We start from the raw sequence: 13,253 nt of genomic DNA on the forward strand, positions 1-13,253 counted from the left end.
ACCTAGTACAGATTCACTACACTCTCACAGTCTTGGACCTGGCAAGGGCAATCGGCATAACGGGTGAGGGAGGCTAGCGTCGGAGTAGTTACTAGCTAGGTGCATCTGGGGATTCATGTGCCAGGACAACACTTGTGCAACCTGCTGTCAAAAAGCAAAGCTAGACAAAACAAAATATAGCAGTGAGGGGCTGTTCTTCCTGGATGACCGCATCAATGGCGTCAAGTGTCAGCTTCTGCATTTGGGCGTATATATAGCCTGGCCTGGGGATACTCCATGTATGACACGAGATAATTCGTAGAATCCAGACATGATTCTCCACGCGATCGCATTGCAGCCACATAACCCGGTGTGATATTGTACATACAGTACATAGCATATGTTGGACGTCCGGGCTGAAGTGGAGAGGGGAAGAAGATGAGGGGCTACCGCGGTCAGAAAAGAGGACTGACTGATGGAAGTAGCGTCGCGACCAATAAGGTACAGGACTATTGATTGATCTTTCGGCTCGAGAATTTCCTCCAGAAAAGAAATGACACTACATCCATGGACCACCTCATGCGTGCTCGAGAGAGTACAAGAAGGGGCCATAGGACTACTACCATCGGTGTAGAGCAGGTTTCATGATCCTCGCTCATGCGACTGTGAGGTTATCCCTCTTGCGATTTCCGTATTGCTTCTGTGTATTGTATTCTCGGTATAGTCAGTATACCATCCGGCTATACGATCGACTTCAGAACTTCAGGTCTTCCGCGGTGGATTTGCCGGACAATTTCACGGGGCTGAGGAACGAGCAAGAGTGGTTCATACCCACGCAAAGCCCTGACATCCACTCAACTAACCGCAGTTCTTCAAGAAAAGTAGTGCGGGTATATGGAAGGAACAATGTTTTACCTGTTTTTTTTTCTCTTTCTTTTCTTTCCCCCCAACTCCGGATCTCTCCAAGTTTTAGGTAAATTATGTAAATTATGTAAACTAGGTAAATCGGATACAGGATTAATTACAAGATTAGAGAGACACTTCTTGTCCCTTCGTTCTTCCCAATTGATACTTATAATTTCCCTCTATAATATGTGAGATCAAGCAAATTGAAACCTCATCCATAATTCTTGGAGAGAAGACAAAAAAGTAAAGTGTAATTGAGCTGAAAATAAAAAGAAGGTAGGCCAGGCGAATTCTACCCAGACTGGCTGGCTGGCTGGCTGGCTGGCTGTGAATTAACTGCCTTCTCCGGCTTCCATGTCTCTCCGGCGGCTTGTAAAATTATTATTATGATTTTCTCTTTCCTCTGACACACACACATTATTGTCTGTCACTCACTACCTACGAACTAAACTCATTAACCACTGTTACTTTCTACGGACAGTCTATTCCTTCATCCTCTTTTCGTTTTTTCCTTTTCCTTTCCCTTTTACCCCCCCTCCTCCTCCCCTCTTCTTTCCCCTCCTCCCCTCCTCTAACCTACTACTACTACCCTTACCTCCATCCATAACTGTTTGGGAACTTTCGCTTTTCCTTCATTTTCTCTCCACCGGCTCCCCGTGCCTGTGTTGCTGTAGTGAAGTGGTGCGCCTTTTTCTCCAATACACTTTTTCCGTCTTCCGATCCACACATTTCTGTGTTTCGCGGAACTACGGCTTTTCTTATTTTTTTTTTCTTCCGGCATTGAACAAGGTAACTTGATCGATTGATCACTTTGATCTTACCCATCTTGTACCTTCTCCGCACAGGTTCTGCTTCAAACTCTTTTGTCGCAGCACCTTTTTCTCTTTTTGTTCTTTTTTCTGATTCCCTTCTGCTTTTCCGCACCAGGCGAATTTCCAAAACCTCGAAGTCAAGGAGCAGTCGTCACCACGTGCAAGTCGCGCTTCTCGTCCACTTTCTACACAAGGGGCAAGATCAACGGGTTCCTTGCGAGCTTACCAGCGTGCATCGTTCTTAACTGTGCCCGCCCTGTCCTACTCTTGACTAGCCAAGTACCAGCAGCGCAGTTGGATCTTCCGACGGCCCGGACTTCCTCAGTACATTTCGTGAGTCTGGCAAGAGTTCAACAGCGAAGAACTCAACCCTAAACGAAAACCACCCAGGTACTCGTCGATATAATACGGTTATTCGAGCAACGATTTCCAGTCCTCAACGAACCTCTACGTCGATCCCTAGATCCCCCCCCTCGCTCACCGTTCGAACGGCCCTTGACGCGAACGAACCTCGGTATTCCTACCTGCATGCGATCCGTGTTCTAGATCCTCATCTCCATCAGAGCATTTGCAGACCGACCACATTTGTTACCAGCGTTCTATCAGTACGAAAGGTTCGTCCTCAGACAACAAACACAGCTACCTGCTGCCGAGTAGGAGTGATATCCAGCGACGGGAAGTTGCATAACGGCGGGGTTGCCTAAAGGGCGGAAGTTGTATCTTCTGCTTGCCATCGTCGGCGGAGTTATCTCACCGAACAACTGTGGTTGATTTTTCCACGTTCTCTGGCAGAACACACCATTCCAACTCTATCTTCGCTTTTTCTTCTTACCTAGAACGGTACTCTAGATACGTCTTTCACACACCGAAAAAATGGCTGCTACATTTTCCTACGCACAAGCCGCCAAGGGCGTCGTTGCAACAAACTCTCCCGCCGAGCCAGTCGCCTCGTCCACCGAGCAGAACGCCGAGGTTAGCGCCGAACAGTCGACGGATGCTGTGTCTGCCAATGTTGAGGCAGGCCCCGAATCTGAGAACGTGAATGGAACCAACGACAAGGAAGCCGAATCGGTCAGCGTTGGCAACTCTTCAACCACTTCTAGCACGCTCAAGGACGAGGATGAAGTGAATACGCCCAATGGCACCTCAGAGTCTACTTGGGACAAACAGTCTCAAGCATCAGGCGTGGAGAAGGCCACCGGTGAAGAGGAGGGTGCCGATGACAAGACAGATGAGAAGAAGAGCGTACCAGCTAAGGAGTTGAAGGCTGCCCCTCTCCCTGCAGTCAACATCTGGCACCAGCGCAAAGAAGCCCAGGATGCTAAAGCCAAGGCTCAGGCTGCTCTGAAGCCTGCCACCAAGACTGGAACTTCCAAGACCACGTCCGCCGCCTCCTCGACCTCAGGCGATCATCAACAGGAGCCCGCGAAACCTCCTAAGAAGAAGGGAACCGACGGTCAGGAAAGTGCCAAGGAGCGCAAGAAGGCCGACGGTGGTAAGGGACGGGATGAGAGTGCAAGCATTCCTCCCGTGGGAGATGCTAACCTCTGGCCGACACCCGATGTTGCTCAAGGTGAGGAGAAGAAGAAGCCTCAGGAGAAATCCGATAAGAGCCCTGTTATTCGCCCTCACGGCAAGGAGAAGTGGATGCCTGTCCCATACGTCCCAACTGCCGTGTTCAACACCCCCCTTCCTTCTGCTGCCCGCCGCGGTGGAAGATCTGCCCGTGGCGGACGTGAGGGTGCTCGCAATGGCACCCATGGCGCCGACAAGAATGCTTCCGGTCAGGCCGGTCAGGGCTCTGCCAAGCAAACGACATCTGCAGACAGAGGCAGGAACGAACCCAACTCTGCTCGCGCCAACTCTCTGCCTGCGCAATCCAGACGCTCTAACAGCGTTGATGCTGGGCTTACCGACCCCCGCAAGCACCAAGCTGGTCGCGGACCCAAGGGCGCTGAGAACGTCAACGCTGCGCAAGCTGGCAAGAATGTAAATGGCGCCGATACTTTCCCCCGTCACCACCGCGATGCTAAGCAATTTGCCAAGGGTCATGAAAAGGGCTCCGATCACCACTCCAGGAACCCACAGTTGTCCGTCGATACCCAGGCTGGCCCGCGCTCAGGGTCCACTCGCCCGGAAAACGGCCCCAAGTCGGGCGAATTCACCGGATTCCACGACCGTAAGGACAAGGACTTCTCTCGCGAGTCGCGCGCTGACCGAGGTCGGGGCTCCCACCGTGGAGGTCGTGGAGGCCACGCCGGCTTCAATGGAGCCCCGAACGCTCACTTCCCCACCAACCACATGTCGCATCACAACTTCATGCACCCCAAGTCGTTTGGCTTCGGCGACCGCCAGAGACCACAGCAACATGTACCCACCAATGGCTCGTCGGGTGGTCACAGAATGTCCCTGCGCTCCCCCTCCCTACCCAATTCTGCTGCCATGTACGGTGTCTATCCTTACCCGGGCGACATCAACACGATGTACGGCTATCAACCTATGCATGCTGGTCCGATGACCGCCATTCCTTACCAGCAGTACATGGAGCCCTTCTCCCTCATGAGCATGCTCACAATGCAATTGTAAGTGGCTTCATTCTTCCAGGGCCTCGGAGTCCGCAGTATAGCTAATGCGTGCCATAGGGAATACTATTTCTCGGTTGACAACCTCTGCAAGGACCTGTTCCTTCGCAAGCACATGGATTCCCAGGGCTTTGTTGCCTTGTCCTTCATTGCCAGCTTCAAGCGGGTCAAGACCCTTACCGAGGACTTCAACCTTTTGCGTCACGTTTCTCACCAGCTGAGAAATGTTGAGTACATCACCGGCGAAGATGGAGTTGACCGTTTGCGACCCCGGGACACTTGGGAGCAGTGGGTTCTCCCTCTCGACCAGCGCGATCAATCTGCCCAGAACGAGGGTCCCGCCACCGTCAATGTTCCCAAGCAGGATGATGCTACCGCCGCGTTCCAGAACAACATTGACGGAGTGAATGGTTCGGTCGCAAACGGAATCGTTGATTCTCGGGCTTCGAAGACCCTCTTGTCATCCGATGCTCCGGAGTTTTCGCCATCTCAGTCTGCCAATGCTCAGACTGAAGTCGCACACGTACGGATCCCTCCAATTGAAATCTATCCTTGAGTCAGACTCTGGTGGCCACGGTAACCGAGGCAGCATCTCACAGCTGCCTATGGGATTAACGGCTCAGCGCTCTACTCAATGATTCCTAGCGATTGCTAATGCTCATCGGCTCTCAGGCGGAGTAAATATAGTCCATCTCCATGTCAATCATTCCCCTGCGTTTTGACGACCACTTACACTAAGTGGGTATTCCGGTCACTCATCCTGAAATTTCGGCTGATTTTTACTGATACCAGAGCAGTTGAACACACTGCCTGTGTCCTGGCTTGGGCAGCTTGTTCGAACCTATCGAGTATATGGTCGCGAAGGAGAGATAACCTCAAATATTATTTCCCAACTACCTCTACAGCGACTCTCATACCCACCCACACGAGCACCGATCCATACCCTCTACCAGAATCTCCAAATTGTACCGCTCTCGACTCTCACTCCGCATCCTTACCATCCGAAAACTTCCAATGCACAAATGTACAATGAATTTCTCAGTGCTTAGCGTTTGATGATCGATATTTCTGCACGAAACGTCAGCAACGGCTCTACCGTTCTGGTTCGCAGTGTCTTTTTACGAGCAACAAGGTCTTGATCACAAACAAGGTCATACCAGATTCTGTTCGACTTACTGAGAGGACGTTTGCTCATGTCAAGCTGCACTGCAATCTGACGTGGATAACCCCAATCTCTAAGTCTGCCTGAAGATGACTGTTCAATGAATGCTAGCCTGACTGCCGCGCTGCAAAAGTGATTTTGTCTTTTCTTGCTTCTTGCCCCATGTTCTCATTACCATTTATGTTTTTATTGTGATTCTGCCGTCATGACATGCATCTATGTTTGTTTCCAATCTCCCGACGACCCTTCCCAGTGAAGTGAATTGAATTACACACCTTCACGCACCTGGCTTCTCTCTATTCAAGGTTTTCGTGCGTTCATACTTTACTCTCTACCTCTGTTATCCTCTGCTTCAGTCCTGGGAGGTTTCAAAAATTTCTGGAGTCCGAGCATGTTTTTACTGGGCAGTATCCCTATACCTGATGCTTGCTTCTGTGGTGCGCCGGGCTGAATCTTTCCACGACCATAGACTGTTTATCTGGGATTCTTATCTTTCCTAATACTGCGCTACTGTCTCACCTTTGCTGTCTCGATTTTTAGTACGAATGGAACAAAAAAAAAACCCAACAAAAGGATAATTGCTTTATGGTCTTTCTCATTGCTTCAGAACCGCTGGCACAAGTTCATCATCACCGCGGACGGGTATTCAGCTCACTATGGTTCCAACGGAGCGTGGGACTCGCTTCTGTGCTTCTCTATATCGCCTGTCTTTCGCAACCCAAGGCATGATTGATGCGCTGCCAGCCCCTTTATACTGCATTGGTCTGGTGTTAACGGACTCTTGGGCTATTTATCTCAATTTGCATCGGGGGTATTCGTCTGAGTATCGGGTGTTTTAGTCATTTCGAATACAGAGAGCTAGGTTTATGTTCAGTCTAATAATGCTGTATGCTGTTTGAAGCCTTTTCTGCTGGGGACCTGAGTTTCAAGATGTCTTTTGGAGCAGTGGTCTGTTCTCGTATATCGTCCAATCTTATAATTAACCGGGTGTCTAAGCTTTGTGCGAGGATCGACGCAAAGAAGGTAGTATTGAGAATGGGTAGACGCAGAGCAACAAATCAAGGGTATAATAAAAGTAATTCAAGGTCTGGACGCTGGCAAGCAACCATGGGGTGATGACTAATCGTTGCCTGAGGCGGAGATCGGAGAAGCGGCGCCATGAACCAGAGCCGTCTCAGCTTCATCTACGGAGTACAGTACCTAGTTGCCGCCACCACTATCCATTTCAATCTGGACTTCGAAACTAGTCTCACACCACTCGCAGACATTATCTATTTACCATGGACGTGGCTTCGCGGCAGTCTTTGAGGCTGCTCCAGTCCTCCCACAGCCGACTCCTCAATTCAAGCTCCCTCCGCGGGTCGTCCATAGTCACAGCGAACACCTTGAATCGGATTCGACGAAGAGATGTCTCCAATTCAGCTCGCAGATTGGCTCCAGAATCCTCTTTCTTAAATATGGGCCCGACATCCCTGCAGTCAGGGGGCCCGCATACATACTTCTCCAATCGCCAGACACTGCCTCTCAACACCGTGGTTCGATTCGTACCTCAACAGACGGCATGGATTGTTGAGCGCATGGGCAAGTTTCACCGGATTCTGGAACCTGGTCTTGCTTTTATGATACCCTTCATCGACCGAATTGCCTACGTCAAGAGCTTAAAGGAGTCCGCCATTGAGATACCTAGTCAGAACGCCATTACCGCCGATAATGTGACGTTGGAATTGGATGGTGTATTGTACACACGGGTGGTTGATGCATATAAGGCCAGGTAAGTCGATCTAGACACAATTCACTCTGTGATCGGTGGCGATGTCCGAGTCCTTGCCTCTGCCTGCTTCGCATTCCACCAACTGAGCTAACGCTGGACCCACCTGCTTCTAGCTACGGTGTTGAGGACGCCGAGTACGCCATCTCCCAGCTTGCGCAGACGACCATGCGCTCGGAAATCGGCCAACTTACCCTGGATCATGTCCTAAAAGAACGCGCTACACTCAACACCAACATCACGCAAGCTATCAATGAGGCCGCTCAAAGCTGGGGTGTCGTTTGTCTACGTTATGAGATCCGGGATATCCACGCGCCGGAAGGGGTGGTCGCAGCGATGCACCGCCAGGTCACCGCGGAGCGCTCGAAGCGAGCGGAAATCCTGGACTCTGAGGGTCAGCGCCAAAGTGCTATCAACATTGCCGAGGGTCGCAAACAGTCGGTCATCCTGGCCTCCGAGGCTATGCGCGCCGAACGCATCAACCAGGCTGCTGGTGAGGCCGAGGCTATTCTGCTCAAGGCGCAGGCTACCGCGAAGGGCATCGACGTCGTTGCCAAGGCTATTGAGGCCGGTCAAGAGAACGCCCACGGAGCTCTTAGCCTTAGTGTTGCCGAGAAGTACGTCGATGCATTCTCCAAGTTGGCCAAGGAAGGTACCGCTGTTGTTGTCCCGGGTAACGTTGGAGACATGGGTAATATGATTGCCCAAGCCATGGCTGTTTACGGCAAGGTCAGTCAAAGTCAGGCGCGCACTCTCGCATCGAAGGCTCTGGATGTGCAGGGGCCCGCTCAGACCGAACCGTCCGGCAGTTCTAAGGCCGCTGAGCAAACGGCAGAGCGCCACACCAGCGACGACGTCTCCGAGCCCGCTCTTGATGAATTCGATCAGACAATCCGGTCAAAGAATTGACGTGAAGTGACTCCGATCTGGTGCTTTACCCAATTTCGTTGCCACCTCTAGCATCCTTGTATACTTACTGCTGGGTTCTAATATCTCCTCGGCTGCCCTCCATTATATTATCAGCTCACGATCTCTCTCACATGACAACGATACTCTTATAACCTCACCTGTAACTTTAGTCTTGTCCTTAGCCACTTGCTCTGGCTGTTCCATTGGATTCCTTGTCAGCCATCTTATTTCGCATGAGCAACGTTGTACGAGCTGCAGTTCACCTGTTTAGTCAGAGAGAGATCTCTTCTTCTCTAGGCTTTATGTACAGTAGATAAAAAGCAGATTCATGGCTTCAAACTATTGTGTGTCTTTCGTAGGTAGATGTTTCGACTTAACAAGTTGCGCTTTCTGGCATCTGCTACAATCCAGACCGTTTCAGATATGGGCAGGAAGGAGCTCGGGCCACCGCCTCCCGCGCCGCCCATTCTGGAGATCGCGACTTTTGAGTAGCAACGAGCGCGCTTTCATCGGACCAAGGTCCGCGTTCACTCCGCCAAATCCTCCTCCTCTCCTACTCTCCCAACGACGACCAGACCAAGTGGTTATCACCACAACCTCCAACTCATACTCGTTTACTCACAGCTGCGGACTGACAGGCCCATGGTCCAATGAGCCGGGTACAAGATTGCTTTGCGATGCTCCATCTAAGCAGTCCTCCATCCACGTCTACTTGCCTGTGATCAGCTCCGAACACGGACCTCGCCAACAACCAACGTTAGGCGAGCTGCCTTTCTTTTCTTTCCCTTCCCAGCGACTAGAGCAGCAAAGCGACAAGCTACTGCGATGCATATTATAAAGCCAGTCTGGCTGACACATGGGGGTATGTTTTGTGACCTTTTGATGTCGAACGAATTTGCTGGGCAGACTCATTCTCCTTCATATGTGCTGGCGCGGTCGGTGTCTCTAGAATCAACTTAAGCTAACCGTCTTCCTTCTTGGATATTCTTTACAGGCGAGAGAAAGGATTTTGAAGTATATAGTTGCGATGTATCTCCCGATGGATCTCGCTTGGTCACAGCGGCTGGAGGTCAGTGATGGGCAAATCCTCCCCCCAGCCATAGGTGCACTCGTGGTTTGATGGGTTGAGCGCTAACTGCAAATGTTTCCTTTTGCGATTCTCAGATGGTTATGTTCGGATCTGGTCTACGGAAGCGATTTGCAATACAGAGGACCCGCAGTATGCCAGTAAGCCGAAGCAGCTGGCTTCCATGAGCAATCACTCCGGCACGATTCACACGGTCCGATTTTCGCCCAACGGGAAATACTTGGCGTCAGGGGCAGATGACAAGATTGTGTGCATATACACGCTAGATGCCAACCCTCCATCTCATGCGTCAACGTTCGGTGGGTACCAGGAAGTCCGCGATAAAGTGGTTCGGCTGCACGAACGCTGGCTAATGGGCTCCTGCTACGATTTCTAGGATCAAACGAGGCGCCCCCTGTGGAGAATTGGCGCACCATTCGAAGACTGATCGGCCACGACAACGACGTCCAAGATCTAGGCTGGTCGTACGATTCCTCCATTCTGGTCTCCGTTGGCTTGGATTCCAAGGTCGTGGTATGGTCGGGACACACATTCGAGAAGCTCAAGACCCTGTCTATCCACCAGAGCCATGTCAAGGGGATCACGTTCGACCCTGCAAACAAATACTTCGCTACGGCGAGCGACGATCGCACGGTTCGCATTTTCCGATTCACGTCGCCTGCTCCTAATTCCACCGCCCATGACCAGATGAACAACTTCATTCTCGAACAGACCATTACTGCACCCTTCTCGAATTCGCCCCTCACCGCATATTTCCGTCGTTGCTCGTGGTCGCCAGATGGTATGCATATCGCGGCCGCGAATGCGGTCAACGGCCCCGTGAGCTCTGTCGCGATCATCAATCGGGGGACATGGGACGGTGACATCAACCTCATCGGGCACGAAGCTCCTGTTGAAGTGTGCGCTTTCTCCCCGCGACTGTACTCTCCGGAGCCAATCAACAAACAAGCCGTGGATAGTCAAGGTCATGCGGTGCACAACGCCGTTACCGTCATTGCTTGCGCAGGAGGGGATAAGTCCCTTAGTATCTGGATCACTAGCAATCCCAGACCGATTGTGGTTGCGCAAGAGCTAGCTGCCAAGTCGATATCTGATTTGGCCTGGAGTCCGGACGGAAAGTGTCTTTACGCAACCGCGCTCGACGGTACGATTCTTATGGTTCGGTTTGAAGACGGCGATCTCGGATATGCAATGGAAATGGAAGAGAACGAGAAGTCGCTTACAAAGTTCGGCACTAATCGTCGAGGCGCGGGGATTGCAGAGACTACGGATGGTCTACTACTGGAGGAGAAGAGCAAGGCTGGAGAAATCAAAGGCGTCGAAGGTCGCATGGGGGCTCTGATGGGCGACGACCACACAACAACCGAGGCCACGGCCAATGGTAAACCAGCGCCAGCACAGTCGAATGGCGTCACTACGACTTCTGCTCCATCACCCGCATCAGATGCCCAAAAGGCCCAGCCCAATGGTACAGCAACGACAACGACGGCACCGGAGCAGGAGAAGCCTGACCCTTACCAGGCAAAACTCGAGAGGTTGAAGCAGCGTCCCACATATACGAAGGACGGAAGAAAGCGGATAGCTCCTCTTTTAGTGTCTGGAGCTGGCGCTGCCGAGTCATCACTCCCCCAGTCTCGACTAATGGCGTCAGTCAGCAGTCAAGTCAAGGCTGATACCCCGCAATCGATTATTGATCTCTCGAAGCCTTTCGACGGGCTACCCAAGGGCGGGCTCCCAGCGATGATTCTTGGAAACAAGCGCAAGCTCGCTCAACTTGAGGGTGACGATGATGGGCATGTCGAGAAGCGTGTGGCTTTGGCGAGCCAGAACGGGGCGACCCCGATTCTTGCCCACACGGCTGACGGCTTGCTACCTGCGCAGTCCCAGCCCGCACCAGAAGGCCAGCAACAAACGCCAGAGTATATACGGCCTGCAGTCACGAATCCTTGCATGGCCATTAGCCAGCTCCGGCTGGCTGTTCCCAAAATTCGAAGTCACATCCTACGGGCGATCGACCCTACAGGCAAACCCACAGAGCCTCCGGGCACATCCAGCGAGTTTAGCAAATCGCGAGTTGATGTTATCTTCGAAGCCCGTAACCCGTCCCCGGCAAGCTTGACTGGACGGGTCGTTGACCGAGAACCCGTTCGCCTCACCTTGTTCCGTGGCGAACAGCCCTTGTGGCAGGATTACCTCCCGCGCCCTGTTTTGCTGGTGACAGGTAATCAGAGCATGTGGGCTGCAGCCTGTGAGGAGGGGTCAGTGTACATCTGGACTCCAGCTGGGCGTCGCTTAGTCAGTGCGCTGGTGCTGGAAGCACAACCAGTGATTCTCGAGTGCAATGGTCCATGGATTCTCTGCATCACAGCTGTGGGTATGTGCTACGTCTGGAATGTGAAGCACCTCTCCTCGCCCCATCCGCCCATCTCCCTGCAACCGGTGCTCGATGCGGCCATTCACACATTGGGTACTCAGCCTACGACTGCTCCCGCAATCACCAATGCTCGAATCAACTCCGAAGGCCGGATAGTGGTCGCATTGACAAATGGCGAGGGGTACTCCTATTCCCCGTCCATGTACACATGGCAGCGGATTTCCGAGAGCTGGTGGGCCGTCGGCAGCCAGTATTGGAACACCACGGATGCACCTGTGGGCAACCTTCAAGCGGCCGATGCGCAGCAGGATAAGGCAGCCAAGGCAGCCGTGTCCGCCGGTATTGTACCGTTCTTGGAACGCAATACAACCAACGAGACATTGCTGCGGGGTCGCGCGTACTTCCTGCAGCGGCTGATTAAGGTCCTGCTTTCACGCGAGGGCTACGAAGGCTTTGAGTCCAGCGTATCCATCGCTCACTTGGAGAATCGCGTGGCTGCCGCGCTCTCTCTAGGAGCCAAGGATGAATTCCGTCTCTACCTTTCGATGTATGCCAAGCGTCTAGGTGCGGAAGGACTGAAGATGAAGGTGGAAGAGCTCCTCAAAGGTCTGATCGGTGGTCTGTTTGAGGAGGATGACACGGGTAGCGTTCGTCGTCTGCAGGACAATGAGCAAGAGGATCGGAACTGGCGTGAGAGCTCCGAGACGCTCTGTGGCTGGCCACGGGAAGTGTTGCTCAAGGAAGTGATATTGTCACTCGGTAGGTTCTGGCCTCTGTTTGTACTACGTTCCTTGCTCCTTGCTAACCAGGTCACTTTCTAGGCAAACATCGGGATCTCCAGCGGGTGACGGTACCATATGCGAAACTGCTGGGGATGGTGGACAACGAATCGGAGGTGGGCGATGCCATGGAGACGTAGACTTCTTTCCTTGCTGCCGCTTCATACCGATGATCTGCGTTTGGCGTTCTGCTGGCGTTGCGTAGTCAAACTCACTCCATACCGATCGGGGGGACGGATGGATGTATGCATGCATGGGTTTGAGGGAGGGATTCTTTTTCTTTCATTTCCTTTAAGCATCATGCGGATCGCGCTTGCGGTATTATGTATACTATATTGACGGTAATCTTGACCATGGTCAGAGGTGTTTATTGCAATCCGGTACCGCTGCTGCTACTGCAGTGCTTTTGTAGAGTCCATGGGAAAGACATTACGTGATGAGACCGGGACCGGGCTTACAGGGCTGGCGAGTCATGTGGGCGGTGAGCCGCGAAGAAAAAGGAACTGGGCGTCTCTTCTCCACCGCACAGAACATGAGAAAGAGAAGCAAGCGTCATACTTTGTTCCGTTCCAGTTTGTTGCTGCGTTGCTTTGTTCAGCTTCAATTGAATTGGGAACCCATTGGGCCTGTAAAATATCTTTTCCTCTTTTCCCAATCCTAAACCCATCCCTTCATCCCTTTGCAATTTCTGCCCACAGCATTGCTGGTGGGCACCGTCATCACGTCTCCTTCACAGCCGGGCCACCTGCTGTTACTTTCATTCCGCTTCCATCGCTCCGCAGCTGGTCCTGCTTTGGCCTCGCGCCTGATCCAATCTCAATCTCTCTTCCTTAACCTGAACCTGAACCCCTCCTTCTCTTCCTCCTCTTCTACCTCTGCTTTCTCCCCCTCTTTC

At 52.2% G+C, this 13,253-nt stretch overlaps 3 protein-coding genes across 3 annotated transcripts; all 3 read left to right on the forward strand.

Annotated features, from left to right (window-relative positions):
- Positions 1 to 2,570: 2,570 nt before the first annotated feature.
- Positions 2,571 to 4,835, forward strand: BO86DRAFT_379550 (La domain family; the record flags this gene model as incomplete). Its single annotated transcript, XM_025670682.1, has 2 exons — positions 2,571 to 4,279; positions 4,340 to 4,835. 2 exons carry the CDS (start codon positions 2,571 to 2,573, stop codon positions 4,833 to 4,835), a joined length of 2,205 nt encoding a protein of 734 aa, XP_025527363.1.
- Positions 4,836 to 6,631: 1,796 nt separating this feature from the next.
- BO86DRAFT_362779 (SPFH domain-containing protein) lies at positions 6,632 to 8,449 on the forward strand. The gene is made up of 2 exons (XM_025669935.1): positions 6,632 to 7,212; positions 7,326 to 8,449. The coding sequence occupies exons 1-2, from the start codon at positions 6,722 to 6,724 to the stop codon at positions 8,116 to 8,118; spliced, it is 1,284 nt and encodes a 427-aa protein (XP_025527364.1). The 5' UTR covers positions 6,632 to 6,721; the 3' UTR covers positions 8,119 to 8,449.
- A 188-nt stretch (positions 8,450 to 8,637) lies between these two features.
- Positions 8,638 to 12,710, forward strand: hir1 (putative histone transcription regulator Hir1). Its single transcript, XM_025669936.1, has 5 exons — positions 8,638 to 8,980; positions 9,113 to 9,187; positions 9,283 to 9,504; positions 9,582 to 12,338; positions 12,401 to 12,710. Exons 1-5 carry the CDS (start codon positions 8,944 to 8,946, stop codon positions 12,496 to 12,498), a joined length of 3,189 nt encoding a protein of 1,062 aa, XP_025527365.1. The 5' UTR covers positions 8,638 to 8,943; the 3' UTR covers positions 12,499 to 12,710.
- The last annotated feature ends 543 nt before the right edge of the window (positions 12,711 to 13,253 follow it).

The sequence above is a fragment of the Aspergillus japonicus genome (genome assembly GCF_003184785.1).
Source record: "Aspergillus japonicus CBS 114.51 unplaced genomic scaffold BO86scaffold_26, whole genome shotgun sequence".
Taxonomy (NCBI): domain Eukaryota; kingdom Fungi; phylum Ascomycota; class Eurotiomycetes; order Eurotiales; family Aspergillaceae; genus Aspergillus; species Aspergillus japonicus.